Source organism: Hyla sarda, chromosome 9, assembly GCF_029499605.1.
Source record: "Hyla sarda isolate aHylSar1 chromosome 9, aHylSar1.hap1, whole genome shotgun sequence".
NCBI classification, from domain to species: domain Eukaryota; kingdom Metazoa; phylum Chordata; class Amphibia; order Anura; family Hylidae; genus Hyla; species Hyla sarda.
This window is the reverse complement of record NC_079197.1, coordinates 152493-167929: the sequence shown is the minus strand read 5'-3', so window position 1 is coordinate 167929 and position 15437 is coordinate 152493. Positions and strand designations below refer to the sequence as shown.

General features: G+C 41.8%; 2 protein-coding genes across 2 annotated transcripts in view; one reads left to right on the top strand and one right to left on the bottom strand.

Moving 5' to 3' along the window:
* BRD3 (bromodomain containing 3) overlaps positions 1–4990 on the top strand; it is a gene marked incomplete at its 5' end in the record, with an annotated part of 83173 nt that extends 78183 nt beyond the window's left edge. The window contains 2 exon segments of the mRNA XM_056541083.1: positions 2232–2357; positions 3084–4990. Coding sequence (XP_056397058.1) covers positions 2232–2357; positions 3084–3202 — 245 coding nt within the window. The 3' untranslated portion in view covers positions 3203–4990.
* A 10246-nt stretch (positions 4991–15236) lies between these two features.
* Positions 15237–15437, bottom strand: part of BRD3OS (BRD3 opposite strand) — a 25130-nt gene continuing 24929 nt past the window's right edge. Inside the window, exon 3 of the mRNA XM_056538567.1 lies at positions 15237–15437. This exon is cut by the window's right edge and continues 1184 nt beyond it. The gene's annotated coding sequence lies outside the window, so the exon portion shown is untranslated.

The following is a 15437-nucleotide window of genomic DNA, read 5'->3' as shown; positions in this document are numbered from 1 at the left end:
AATAGATTATATCCTTATATGATAATAGATTATATATCCTTATATGACAATAGATTATATATCCTTATATGACAATAGATTATATCCTTATATGATAATAGATTATATCCTTATATGACAATAGATTATATCCTTATATGATAATAGATTATATCCTTATATGATAATAGATTATATATCCTAATATAATAGATTATATCCTAATATGATAGATTATATCCTTATATGATAATAGATTATATCCTTATATGATAATAGATTATATCCTTATATGATAATAGATTATATCCTTATATGATAATAGATTATATCCTTATATGACAATAGATTATATCCTTATATGATAATAGATTATATCCTTATATGATAATAGATTATATCCTTATATGATATTAGATGATATCCTAATATGATAGATTATATCCTTATATGACAATAGATTATATATCCTTATATGATAATAGATTATATCCTTATATGACAATAGATTATATCCTTATATGATAATAGATTATATCCTTATATGATATTAGATTATATCCTAATATGATAGATTATATCCTTATATGATAATAGATTATATCCTTATATGATAATAGATTATATCCTTGTATGACAATAGATTATATCCTTGTATGATAATAGATTATATATCCTTGTATGACAATAGATTATATCCTTATATGATAATAGATTATATCCTTATATGACAATAGATTATATCCTTATATGATAATAGATTATATCCTTATATGACAATAGATTATATCCTTATATGATAATAGATTATATCCTTATATGACAATAGATTATATCCTTATATGATAATAGATTATATCCTTATATGACAATAGATTATATCCTAATATGATAGATTATATCCTTATATGATAATAGATTATATCCTTATATGATAATAGATTATATCCTTGTATGACAATAGATTATATCCTTGTATGATAATAGATTATATATCCTTGTATGACAATAGATTATATCCTTATATGATAATAGATTATATCCTTATATGACAATAGATTATATCCTTATATGATAATAGATTATATCATTATATGACAATAGATTATATCCTTATATGATAGATTATATCCTTATATGACAATAGATTATATCCTTATATGATAATAGATTATATCCTTATATGACAATAGATTATATCCTTATATGATAATAGATTATATATCCTTGTATGACAATAGATTATATCCTTATATGATAATAGATTATATCCTTATATGATAATAGATTATATCCTTATATGACAATAGATTATATCCTTATATGATAATAGATTATATATCCTTGTATGACAATAGATTATATCCTTATATGATAATAGATTATATCCTTATATGATAATAGATTATATCCTTATATGACAATAGATTATATCCTAATATGACAATAGATTATATCCTTATATGATAATAGATTATATCCTTATATGACAATAGATTATATATCCTTATATGACAATAGATTATATATCCTTATATGATAATAGATTATATCCTTATATGATAATAGATTATATCCTTATATGATAATAGATTATATCCTTATATGACAATAGATTATATCCTTATATGACAATAGATTATATCCTTATATGATAATAGATTATATCCTTATATGATAATAGATTATATCCTTATATGACAATAGATTATATCCTTGTATGACAATAGATTATATCCTTGTATGACAATAGATTATATCCTTTACCTCTCAGCATCTGTTGCTTTCACACTTCAGCTCTTGACGTCTGATCCCTTCACAATCTGCTTCTTGTTGAAAACATTCATGCTCAGACGTCACTATTGGATCTCTAAGCCTGATCAGTGCTGGACGCAGGTGGGTCGCCGGCTGCTTTCTTCCTGTCCATTGACCCCATTGCGCTCAAGCAATGATTACGCTTAAAATTTGGCCTGTTGGGAGTCCTGCAAAGTTCCCTCGAGCCCTCTGGAGCAGTGTTTTCCAACTCTAGTCCTCAAGCCCCCCCAACAGGTCAGGTTTTGAGGATATTCTTATGCCGTGGCAGACGCTCAGGAGCGGAGCTTTGTGTTCTCTCTCACCTGTCTGGAGGATATCCCTAAAACCTGTGCCGCTCGCTGGGGCTTGAGGAGCAGAGTTGGCAAACACTGCCCGGAGGTTCTTCTGTAAACCTCTGTCTGTTTGGCATCTGGCATCTGATTGCTTCACTTTCCCAGCAGCGTCGGGGAAGAAGCAAGGTGTAAAGTCCAAGGAGGAGTTGGCTCAGGAAAAGAAAAAGGAGCTGGAGAGGAGACTCCAGGATGTGAGCGGCCAGTTAAATAACAAGAAGCCCGCGAAAAAAGGTACCGTTCTGGTGGACCCCCTCCCCCAAAGAGTTAATGACTGAGCCGATTCTTGCGCCTGCAGACGCTGCAGAGATGTTTCTTTTCTTCTCATCATTCGTTTTGTATTTCTGCAAGAAGTAGCCATAGAAATTCTCAGATTAGAAGTGAAAATAAAATCCAGCGACTGGCCAGTCCCATAGAGCCCCTAGATGACCTGCTGTCCTCCATAGTCCCCAGCTGAGGCCTGCGCTGGTACATTGTGACAGCACCACAGACTCTGTAGGGCTCATGTCTTCTCTGCAGTCAGCAGTGGCCTATAGGGGGCAGCAGGGAAACCACAATGACAATTCAGATGAGTAAACTTTTGGGGTGATATAGAGCTGCTGGGACCCCGCGTGGAGTGCCACTTTGGGCTGGTGTTGGGTGTGATCTGGTAAGTGCCATGGAAGAGAGAAGCGAGCATGCAGGAAATGTGCTCCATGTGGCTGCTGAAGCTGCATGAAGCCGTCATCCATGTTGTGGGGATCCCGGTCCCTACAGCGGCTGCATTCATCCCCTCACTCTGCTTTCTGTATTAACAAGCCATAGCTCTGCCGATGCTTTCTCCACTTTTGGCCGCGGCTTATCTTCTGAAGCTTTACTGTGCAGACTTCTCCCGCATAGTCAGGACATGTCTTTGTTGTTGTATCGTGCCCCCGTTCCCTCCAGGAGGCGCTCTCACACCACCTCTTCTTTCCTCCACAGAAAAGTCTGGCTCGGGGGCAGCGGGAGGACCCTCACGGCTCAGCAGCAGCAGTAGTTCTTCAGAATCGGGCAGCAGTAGTTCCAGTGGATCCAGTTCAGATAGCAGTGACTCTGAGTGATCTCCCCCGCGCAGTGAAGATGTAAATGGCGTGCTGTGGTCCCTTCTCTCCCCGGTGTCCCTGGCGGCCGAGGCCTAAGGCTCATGTAACACTTTTTTGGTGTGCGGTTTAAAGAAAAATTTGAAGAAAAAAAACTAAAAATATTTTAAAAACAGTCCAAAAATCGAAAAAAACAAAAACAAAAAAAAAACTACAAACTAATTTTATTTTTAAGGAAGACGAAATAGTAAATTCTCGGGCGAAGAGGCGTCAGCAATAACCAGCGAGTGCGAGGCCCTGAGGCCTCCGGGGATTTTATGAAGGTTTACTATATATTAATAAAAGGTTTTAATTCTGTTTTTAATTTCTCTTCCCCTCTTGTTTGGCGTCTCTGTGGGATGATGAGAGGGGACGTGACAGACTGAGCCCCTCCCCCATCCCGGATGAGCCCCCCGCTCCTGTGTGACGGTACTCGCTCCTTAGATGTGTCGGCCTCGTGGTAGTCTGTAGATCTACTAATCACGTTTACAGCTTCAGCATCTTGCCTGGATTCTTTTCTTTCCATATATATATTATATAATAACCTTTTTTTCTTCGTCTTTTCGGATCATGGCCGCCGCCACCCTGTGCACTTGTAGCGGAGTTATGGGGGTGATCTACACTTGTGGTCGGGATATATATTTTTAATGTATTTTCTTATTTACCTCAGAACAAAATATACAAACGCAAACATTATTTTTTAACTAAGATTTTTTTTTGTCTTTTTTTTTTTTTGCATGGCCCTGAATAGTATGTGCCCCCCCCCCCCCTCCTCGGCTACACATTCCATTAGCTTCCGTACTCCATTTTGTATGTACATAGAAACACATTATTTATTAACCATATGATAACCTGATGTTTTTTGGTTTTATTTTTTTTATTTTTTTCTTTCAGAATAAATTTGCAAAAAGTTGAAGAGGGATTTTCTGCTTTTGATAAGGGGGGAGGGTGTGGTTGGGGGGGGGGGGGTTTGGCTTCCATGTTTACCTTGTAGAGACATGAGTGCCGGTGCACTTGCAGACGCTGTTTGGAGTCGGACAATCTCGCCATGTTGTAGTGTGTGTATATATTCTCATCAGTGTTTTATATATTGGGGATCTTTGGGGTTTAAGGAGAAATCTATATAAATATTATTTTTTTTTTTTGTGTGCGGCGGATGATGGGGGTCGCGCCTCTCGTCCTCTGCATAGAATCAACAATAAATGGTTTTTCGCTTTTTAGACTTGCATGTAATCGGAGAGAATTATTTTTCTTAAATTTTTTTTTTCCTGGTGTTAACTTTTTGATTTCTGGAGGGAATGGTGGACGCTCTAGAAGTGACTGTTACTCTTGGGCTTTATGGATTTCCAGATGGTTATTTTTTATTTGAAATTTTTTTTCATCTTGATTTGTATTTTATTTTGTAATTTTTTTTTTTTTTTTTTTTTTTTTACCTTTGTTTTTTTTTTCTGTACAGCGGTTTTTGTTTCTTTTTCTTTCTTCTGGCTACGGTATAACTTGTCCTGGTTCTCGGTGGAGATCCTGGTTTCTTCCATTTCATGTCCATTACAGAGTATAAGACTTTTTTATTTTTTTCTTATTATTTTTTTTTTACTTTATTCCATTTCTTTTTAGCAGCTACCAAAAAAAATAAAAAAAATAAAAAAATGGAAAAAAGAAATAAAATTAAAAAAAAACACGAACCAACATGGCAGCTCTGACCATTGTAGCTCGCTGTTCATACTGCGCATTTTAAAGGGTTTGTGAACAATAAAAGTAGTTGTCTATTTTTACCTGTGTGATTTCTCTGTTGGTTTAAGATGCTCGCTCAGTCCACCCGCTCGTCCATTCCTCTTTGTACTGATCCTTGGGCTATGTTCACACGGCAAAAACTCTGTTCTTTCGCTCATATTTCGTTCCACAAAATTTGCTAGGGATCTTTTTTGCAGTCTTTTGAAATTCGAGTATAATTTCTGTGCGTTCAAAACACAGAATGCTACCGAAATTCATAGCCATTTTGAGTTCAGTGGGATTCTACCTGACATTTTGCTAAATTTAAATACTTATTCATTGTTTTTTTTTTTTTGTTATGTTTTTTACAGAATTTCCAAAGTTGTGTGAATGGGACAGCGGAATCTCCATTCAATTTATTGTGCAGTATATTTTGCAGAATTTTCCGGTGAAATTATGCACAGAATTACCACCGTGTGAGCATAGCCTTATACTGCAGAAATGGGATTACCTCAATGCATTGTTTCCCTATCTGGGTCCCTCCAGCTGTTGCAAAATTACAACTCCCAGCATGCCTGGACAGCCAGCGGCCTGCTGGGAGATGTAGAATTATAGCATATTGAGGTTCACAGTTTGCAGACCATTGCTCTTGATTGTGCAGGCTTTCAGTGCATGCTGGGAGTTGTAGTTTTTAAACAACTGCAGGCACACAGGTTGAGAACCGCTGACCTCATGTTTCTCTATAGAGGTAAAAGTTTTGTCTGTCTCAATAATTTTAACATGTTTGACCTGTAGCTTTTAGCTCCTATAGGAATACCCTAAGATAATTTTTATTGGCCCCTAAATCTGCTGTCTCCAACCACTACAACTCCTATCGGCCCCTGACAGAAACGGTTACAATGTTGTGCACAGTTTACAGCATTGTAGCTTTGTAAAACTAAAATTTGCAACAATTTAAAACTGTAGTTTTGCAAGAAAAGATAAATCCACCTCGCCAGGATACGGTAAAAACTTCTGGAGCAACATACAAACAGGCAGTAAACACCAACGTGTTTTGAGCCTCTTAAACTTGCCAAGCCTGTTTGTATGTTGCTCCAGAAGTTTGGAATAAAGTTTCCTGTTTTTCTGTATCCTGGCGAGCTGGATTTATCTTTTCTTTGGATTGTGCGGTGGACTTTTCCGTGCTCCGGGACTATGGTGGCGGAGGTGAGAGCTGACTTTCCAATACTGATTTGATGGAAAACAACATAAGGCACAAATGTTGCAGAACTGCACCTTCTGTCGTGCCTGTTCGAGCTTTAAATGTCAAAGCATGATGAGAGTTGTGGTGAAACAGTTGGGGATCTACAGGTTCGGGAGTGCTGCATTATGGTTCCGTGTTGTGTGTAATAAATATATATGTATGTTAGATCGGCCGTAGAGGAGGCTGGACCCTTCGTTGCTGCAGAACATGAATCTAATGTTTGTCACATACTCCATGTGACCATCGCCTATTACAACCTCAAGTATGGCAGCATAAGGATCTGTAGGGATTGGTGATTTTTCTGGTCATCCTATGACGGCACTCATATGGAAATACATATTCTTGAAGACACTTGACAAGCAACACACAAGAAAAGTCATTAGAATAAGCCCCACCCCTTCCACAGGGCCACCCCTATATCTAACCCTTATGAACTGGTAGCACTCGTAATTATATTTCTTCTTGAAGTGGAAGAGTTGAAGATAGCAGTATAAGCAAGTACCTCCATACTGGGTGTTTTATCTGATCCCTGGAGTGTACAGGTTTGGTCTGGCCGTATACAGGGGCTTTCCCTGGTCCCTCAGCTGCGCCCCATGTGTGGCATACGCCTCTGCCCCTTTGTTTCAGGACACATGCGTTGTTTTGGTGAAGAACCAGCCATTCATCTCTCTCGTGGTCCGTTTGGCGTTCAGGCTGGGGAAATCCATGATAGCGCTGGAAGTGATGTCACCTGGAGCGTGTGCACAGAATAGGCTGGAGCTACTGCCCAGAACTGGAGGTTTGTATTCCCCTGGGTTTTTTCTCATCTTCGGCAGGAGTGCATGCGCAGAGGAGAGTAGGCTCTCATGCTACTGCACGTGGGGGACTCCAGAAACTCCGGACAGGAGTTTAAAATTGCACTTGAAACGTGTCAGGCAGCAAACTCCACAGGCACCTACGTATTTCTTTCAGTCATTGCTGCTTTTTCCCTTTAACCCCTTAAGGACTCAGTGATTTTCCATTTTTGCACTTTCGTTTTTTTCTTCCTTACCTTTAACAGTCAAACCAAGACGCTTTATTGTAATAAGAAGAAAGCATACAACAACGTTAAAGCATCAGGAAAGGAACAGGAACAACTCCCCCTGAGGAGACATAAAATACAACAGCCAGTCAGCATAATATGATATGAGGGCAATAGGCAGGACATCATGATGTAGGAGAAGAACACAGGGTGACAATTGGTGACACTCAAGTACCTAATATAGGGAGAAACAATGAGAGACGGGGGCTATAAGAAGAAGAGATCCATGGTTCCCAAATTATATTAAACCTCTCAACAATATTCTCCCGAATCATAGAGAGCTTCTCATTAAGTATGATGATATTAATACGAGTTATAACCCGAGGCAGGGCTAATATAGGCTGCTTCCATTGCGAGGCAATGTAGATGCGCGCGGACAGTAAGATATGCTGTACCAAGTGAAGTATTCGGTACGGCATCCTACTAGGCCTGTGACTCAAAAGACAGAACATGGGTGGCAGGTACTGAGCACAAGAGAATATCGGTCAACATCCCCAGTAATTGTTGCCAAAATGACGCTGCCACCGGGCAACTCCACCACGTATGGTACATCGTGCCCCTAGCACCACAAGCTCTAAAGCAATAGGGAGACGCTGATGAATAGATAGAATGCAATCTCGTTGGAACCAGGTACGTTCTATGTAAAACCTTGATTAGAGGTCTCCGCCAGTGACACTTGGCAACTACCCCTGCTAATGGAATCACAACAGGCATGCCATTGGGAAAGGGAGAGTTCTGAGTGGAGATCAGTCTCCCAGTCAGTCATGAACCTAAGCTTTCTATCTCTCGGAGTAGGAGAGTTAATTTGTGCTTAGAGGGAAGATATGAGACCAGGAAGGCCTGGGGTATAAAGTAAGTAAGCCTCAAAGGGGGTTGGGGTGACCTTATACAATCTCGGCCCATGGAATGAGAAAAATGACAAAATTTGGATAGCTCTATAACATTCCCGTGGTGGGACTGAGTATCTATGGATAAGGACATGAGGCGCTTTTGAATTAAAAACATAGAGAAGCAAGTTAAGTTGGCATCAATCCACCAATGAAAGGCAGAAGGCTCAAGACTCTTTCTTACATTTAAAAAATCATAACCCTTTCAATTTTACACCTAAAAATCCATATTATGGCATATTCTACTTTGTAATGACATTAGTCATTTTACCCAAAACTTTACGGCGAAACAGAAACAAAAATCATTGTGCGACAAAATTTAAGAAAAAAACGCCATTTTGTAACTTTTGTGGGCTTCCGTTTCTACGCAGTACATGACCCCTTATCTTTATTCTGTAGGTCCATACGGTTAAAATGATCCCCTACTTATATAGGTTGGATTTTGTCGGACTTCTGGAAAAAATCATAACTACATGCAGGAAAATGTATACGTTTAAAATTGTCGTCTTCTGATCCCTATAACTTTATTTTTCCGCGTATGGGGCGGTATGAGGGCTCCTTTTTTGCGCTGTGATCTGAAGCTTTTAGCGGTACCATTTTTGTATTGATTGGACTTTTTGACTGCTTTTCAATCTTTTTTTCATGATATAAAAAGTGACCAAAAGTACGCTATTTTGGACTTTGGAATTTTTTTTGACCGTGTGGTTTAATTAACGATATATTTTTATCATTCGGACATTTCTGCATGCGGCGATACCACATGTTTATTTCCATTTTTTTTTTTAATGAGAAAATGGGGGTGATTCAAACTTTTATTAGGGAAGAGGTTAAATGATCTTTATTCACTTTTTATTTTTTCACTTTTTTTTTTTGCAGTGTTATAGCTCCCATAGGAGACTATAACACTGCACACACTGATCTTCTACATTGATCAATGGTTTCTCATAGGAAACTATTGATCATTGATTCTGCCGCTTGACTGCTCATGCCTGGATCAGACACCAGGAAGCAAGATAAGGGACCCTCCTCATGTCTTACAGCTGTTCGGGATGCCGCGATTTCGCCACAACGATCCTGAACAGCCCCCTAAGCTAACCGGCAACGTTTTACTTTCACTTTAGACGTGGCGTTCAACTTTGAACACCGTGTCTAACGGGTTAAGTGTGCAGCACCGCGATAAGTGCCGTCCGCTATTAGCCACGGTCCTGGCCTAGGTGCCGGACCCGACTCGCTATGACGCAGGGCAACGCTGAGGCCCTGCGTTATAGAAAGGGAGCGGACTCAGGATGTAAATGTACACCCTGAGTCCTTAAGAGGTTAATGTTTCAGGTCCCTGTTGTATGACATCGCTGTCCTTATTATGGCACTTATCATATTATTGTGTTACAAATAATTGAATTTGTGACTTTGCATATGTTGTTACTTACGATTTTCTTTGGCTGTGTGTGTCCTGTCCTGTTCCTAGTTATGGCTCATGAAAGAGAAAGTTCCATCGTAATGTATGTGAGATACACTGACCAAAATCCTGGAAGGATAGAAGACTTAAAAGGTATCTTCCTCGAAGAATGAGCAGCCAGATAACTCCAGAAACATTTCTCTCATGGTTTATGGATTAGCTGTCGTCCATCTTGGATGATAGCAGCCTTTTTAGCTCCAAAAAAGGCACAGAAGAAAACTAACCTGCTTCTCCTGAGCCTTCTACTTCTTCTGGTGTCCAGGCTTTGTCAGATAGTGGCGAGTTGGGCGCAGATGATGTGTATCTTCTGCAGAAAGAGAAAATGCCTAAGTTGGTATCGGCAGTCGAGTAGGTGTTGGAATCTGCCGATGACTTCTCACGAATGACTTCCCCCAGTGAAACCAAGGCTGTTACCATCTTATCCTATCATAACAGAGGGGATGGAGAAAGACTGGGCTAAGCCAGAAAAAAAAAAGGACAGTGAGCGAAGTTTAAAACTATGTAAAAGATGGATCCATCTGTATACTCTAAGTGGGACATGCCTCCTAAAAAGATCTGGCTGCAGCTTGTCTAGCTAAGAGAACTTTCCATCAGGTAAGTTTTCGATGTTACCAAACTCCATGGAGAGAAAGGTGGACTCTGTGTAAAATCTTACCTGGCTGTTGCTTCATGTGCTGAGGAAGCCAAATCTTCAGTTTTGGTGGCCAGAGCTCTGCAGTTATGGTTAAAGTCATCGTGCCCAAGAAATAAAATATGGATTATCAAGAGAAGATCTCTTAATGACATCTCAGGAATGAAAACTGTAGTGGATTTTCTATGTGATGCCACACTGGACGTGATCATGTTTTTGTCTAGGGTAATAGCCTTATCCAACACGATAAGATGATCTTTCTGGATTAAGCAACAGTCAGGAGTTGTTCCATCTAAGGCAGTATTTCTCAAGACCCCCCAACAGGTCATGTTTCTGGCTATAATTATTGTCAGTGAAACGGGTATATCCGCAGTTTTATCACCTGTGAAAGACTAAGAAAATCCTGAAAACATGAAACACTGGTCAAAGTGCAACTTTCCCGCCCGTTTGATCCTTTTTCGTTGTTTGGGCCTCAGCTTAAAGATATTCAAAAAAATCTTAGTCAAGATAAAGGCTCTTTGTATCCGCAACAGAAAAAGAAGCCAGTTGTAACGCCGAGTGTCCTCCTGCATGTGTCCTCCTGCAGCGCCCTGGTCTGTCCCTCTGACCGGGAGCGCTGCTACAGTGCTGCCAGCGGGGATGCGATCTGCGTGGCGTCACAAGTCCGCCCGCGGGTCGAATCCCGTTCTACTTACCTCCCTCTGCCTGCTGTGTCCTCCTGGCGTGCGCGGCCCCGCTCTCTAGGGCGCGCGCACGCTGGCTCTCTTAAATTTAAAGGGCCAGTGCACCATTAATCAGTGCCTGGCCCAATCACTGTAAAACCCCACTTCCCCTTCCTGTCCTCGCCGGATCTTGTTGCCTAGTGCCTTGTGAAAGCATTTCTTGAGTGTCCATTGCCTTTGTACCCAGAACCTTTGCCGTTGCCCCTGACTACGAACCTTGCCACCTGCCCTGACCTTCTGCTACGTCTGACCTTGCCTTTGCCTTGTCCTTTTGTACCACGCCATCTCAGCTGCCAGAGGGGTTGAGTCGCTACCGGGTGGAACGACCTGGGGGTTACCGCCGCAGCAAGTCCATCACGCTTTGCGGCGGGCTCTGGTGAATACCAGTAACCCCTTAGACTCCGTTCCCCTGGTACGGCCCACGCTATCACCTCTCTGGCACAGAGGATCCACCTACAGTGTCCTCACCATCCGCCAGCCCGGACCCTGACACCAGTTTGATCATTCTGGAACTACAGAAAATCTCCAATATGGTATAAAGGTCCTTACTCTAAGATGAAGAAGCTGGCAAAGAGTTCAGAATCCTTCAAATCGCACCGGTAGGGGCCAGATTACAGCTTTTCCAGAACAGTTGATTTATAAACTCATCAGACGCCTGAGTTCTAGACATAATCAAAAGAGGGTACTCTCAGAGAATTAAGTAAGGGTACTAATAAGCAAGAACAACAATTCAATGGTCTCAACTGGTGTGTCAGTTCATTCTTAAGAACATGTAGGAGAAAGTTCCTTTTGAAATTAAAAGAAAAGGTCATTCTTCTCATGTTTATGATGTCCCAAAGACCGGAGGAGATTGGATATTATTCATAGACCTATGCTTCCTAAATCGGTTCTTTCACGAAGAGCTTCAAGGTGGAGTCCATACAATTAGCTTGTCTGAATATTTAGAGGGGAGACTTCATGGCCCCCCGATCGACTTACAGGTTGCCTACCTTCATGTACCAATCCTGAAGAGCCCCAGGAAATATCTTCGGGTGGCAGTGAAAGATTAGAAAGGAATTCAACATCTCCAATTCGCGTGTCTTCCATTCGGGATCATCTTGTCCCTCAGGGTTTTTTACGGAAGTGGTGTTGGTTCTGACAGAAGCCCGCAGATTGCGAGGGATATGTGTCACTCCGTACCTAGATGATTGGCTGGTAAGGAGGACTGTCTTGTGAGCTTCTTAAGGAGCACTTGAAAAATACCATTCAGTTCCTTCAAGATCATGGCTTCCTGATGACTTTTCAAAAAATTCCAATTGTCTCCTAGGACAAAAATTGCCTACCTAGGGTTTGTTTTGGATTCAAAGGAAATATTTTTTTTTTTCTCACCAGCGAAAGTTCCTTGAGTATAAGAGAATCAATCCAGCACTTTGTCACTCTGCCAGTGTTCACTCAGTCAGGTTCACTATGAAGATGCTAGGCCTCCTTACGTCAACCATTCAAGCAGTTCCCTCAGCAAAAGCCCACATCAGAGTTCTTCTAGACAATATTATCAAGAGTAGGGACAGATGCCCGGAATCTCTGGAACAAGTTATTTCCATTCCAGTTTTGGTGAAACAGGATCTCAAATAATGGCTTCACAAGGATCAGCTGATCAAAGGCAAGTCATCTCCTGTCTCCTCACCCGATAGTCCTCACCACGAATGCGTCCTGCTTGGGTTGGGGTTCCCATGTGGGGGATTCCTAACAAATAGAAGAATATATCTAACGGAACTGAGAGCTATAAGCAAAGCGATCATTCACTTTTGACTGTGTCTGCTTCAATCAGCCATTGCTTGTTGAGTCGGACAATCTATAAGTTAGTGTTTTATTTTAACAAACGGAACAAGAAGTTGCAGAATGCAGAGGGAATGTGCACAGATGATCAGTTTGGCCGAGAATCTGCCCTGCCCTCTTTTTATATGTAGGATGGTTGAGGATCAACCTGAGAATCAGTCCTCAAGGTATACAAATAGGATAGAATATAGAAAGGAGTGATCCAGATAAGTTAAAAGTATTTATTCAATAATATAATGTTTTCTGATGTTCACAGTCCGTGCAGGGCCCTTGCATGGGACATAGAACATGGTGTATATATAGAGTAAAATACAAAGGATATATTTGATGAAAATATTGATGGTAAAAAAAAATCAATAACAATTTAATAAAATGTTCAATAAAAAGTGTTAATAATCTTGCATCCATAAAGTCAGTATAAGTCCTGTAGGTAGATCATAGGCTCAAATGAGTAGCGCTGGTCAATTGTAGCCAGAGAGATATTAGTCTTTATCCACAGTGACACTCTGAATGGATAGTGGCAATGTTTGCGTATATTGTATCAAGTGCTTGGTGATGCAACCTTTGTATGGAATACAGCAGATAATAGGGGGTCCGGTGCACAGCACCACTCCTGGGATCGCTGATGTAGCTGTCTCAGCGGGATGGCACGGAGGTGTCAGGCCTCCAGCAGTGACTGGTCTCTGTCCCCTGCGCTTGGTAGCGCTGTAGATGATGTGGCAGTATTCCTCCTTTAGGGGTCTGTGATTGCAGTCTTTCCGGGGTCCACGGCTGGCTCGGATGGCACCGGCCTGGCAGGTATGCCGTGGGTTCTCGATACACTACCGACCCTGCTGTCTCCCTACACTACCGAGAACCCACGGCATACCTGCCAGGCCGGTGCCATCCTCCTGCTGATCATGATGCCGACAGCCTGACTCCTCCTGCTGATCATGATGCCGACAGCCTGACTCCTCCTGCTGATCATGATGCTGACATTCTGACTCCTCCTGCTGATCATGATGCTTACGTCCTGACTCCTCCTGCTGATCATGTCGCTCATGTCCTGACTCCTCCTGCTGATCATGATGCTGACGTCCTGACTCCTCCTGCTGATCATGATGCTGACATTCTGACTCCTCCTGCTGATCTTGTCCTGACTCCTCCTGCTGATCATGATGCTGACGTCCTGACTCCTGCTGATCATGTCGCTCATGTCCTGACTCCTCCTGCTGATCATGATGCTGACAGCCTGACTCCTCCTGCTGATCATGTCGCTCCTGTCCTGACTCCTCCTGCTGATCATGATGCTGACAGCCTGACTCCTCCTGCTGATCATGTCGCTCCTGTCCTGACTCCTCCTGCTGATCATGATGCTGACAGCCTGACTCCTCCTGCTGATCATGTCGCTCCTGTCCTGACTCCTCCTGCTGATCATGATGCTGACATTCTGACTCCTCCTGCTGATCTTGTCCTGACTCCTCCTGCTGATCATGATGCTGACAGCCTGACTCCTCCTGCTGATCATGTCGCTCATGTCCTGACTCCTCCTGCTGATCATGATGCTGACATCCTGACTCCTCCTGCTGATCATGATGCTGACAGCCTGACTCCTCCTGCTGATCATGTCGCTCCTGTCCTGACTCCTCCTGCTGATCATGATGCTGACATTCTGACTCCTCCTGCTGATCTTGTCCTGACTCCTCCTGCTGATCATGATGCTGACAGCCTGACTCCTCCTGCTGATCATGTCGCTCATGTCCTGACTCCTCCTGCTGATCATGATGCTGACATCCTGACTCCTCCTGCTGATCATGATGCTGACAGCCTGACTCCTCCTGCTGATCATGTCGCTCCTGTCCTGACTCCTCCTGCTGATCATGTCGCTCCTGTCCTGACTCCTCCTGCTGATCATGTCGCTCCTGTCCTGACTCCTCCTGCTGATCATGATGCTGACATTCTGACTCCTCCTGCTGATCTTGTCCTGACTCCTCCTGCTGATCAGGTCGCTGACGTCTCCTTCTAATCTTGTTACTTTGTTCTATCATAATTGGATGATCATCGGTTTACGAGAGATTTTGCCAGGAAAGGACCCATTCGATCTCCAATATTTCAGATTCCGTGTACTATGAGCCATACGAACGGCCCCACTAACAGAATAACAATCCGTGCAGAATCTCACAGATGGAATGAACGTGTTTATTCTTTAACCGAAGCACAAAATCTGGTGAAATTCATCCGAATTTCTCCCCTGGGTAATGTGCCCTTATAGTAAGATTCTTGTTGTTGCCTATAGCAACCAATCACCGCTCAGCTTTTCTTTTACCTGAGTGATACGAGAAATGACAGCGGAGCTGTGATTGGTTCCTATGAAACAACACTCTAGATGCCAAACAGCTGCAGGGGATGCTGGGAGATTTCAGCTGACGCTTCTGCAACTTTATCTACTCCTTTATAAGCCATATAACCTGACCACCACCCCGAACCCCCAATAGCATCAATGATGGCGGAAGCAGACAAGTAGCAGCTTTATTCTGAATACAGAATCTACAATATCCAGCAATGATAGTGATAATACTGCAGCCACGTGAATGGCCGTGTGCGATTCTAGAACATTCTATGGTGCATTTTTAAGGTAGATGACAGCCATCGCTTAGGCCCCAGTCACATGGTGGAATTTAGCGTATAAATTCTGCTTCAAATCTGTATCTCAC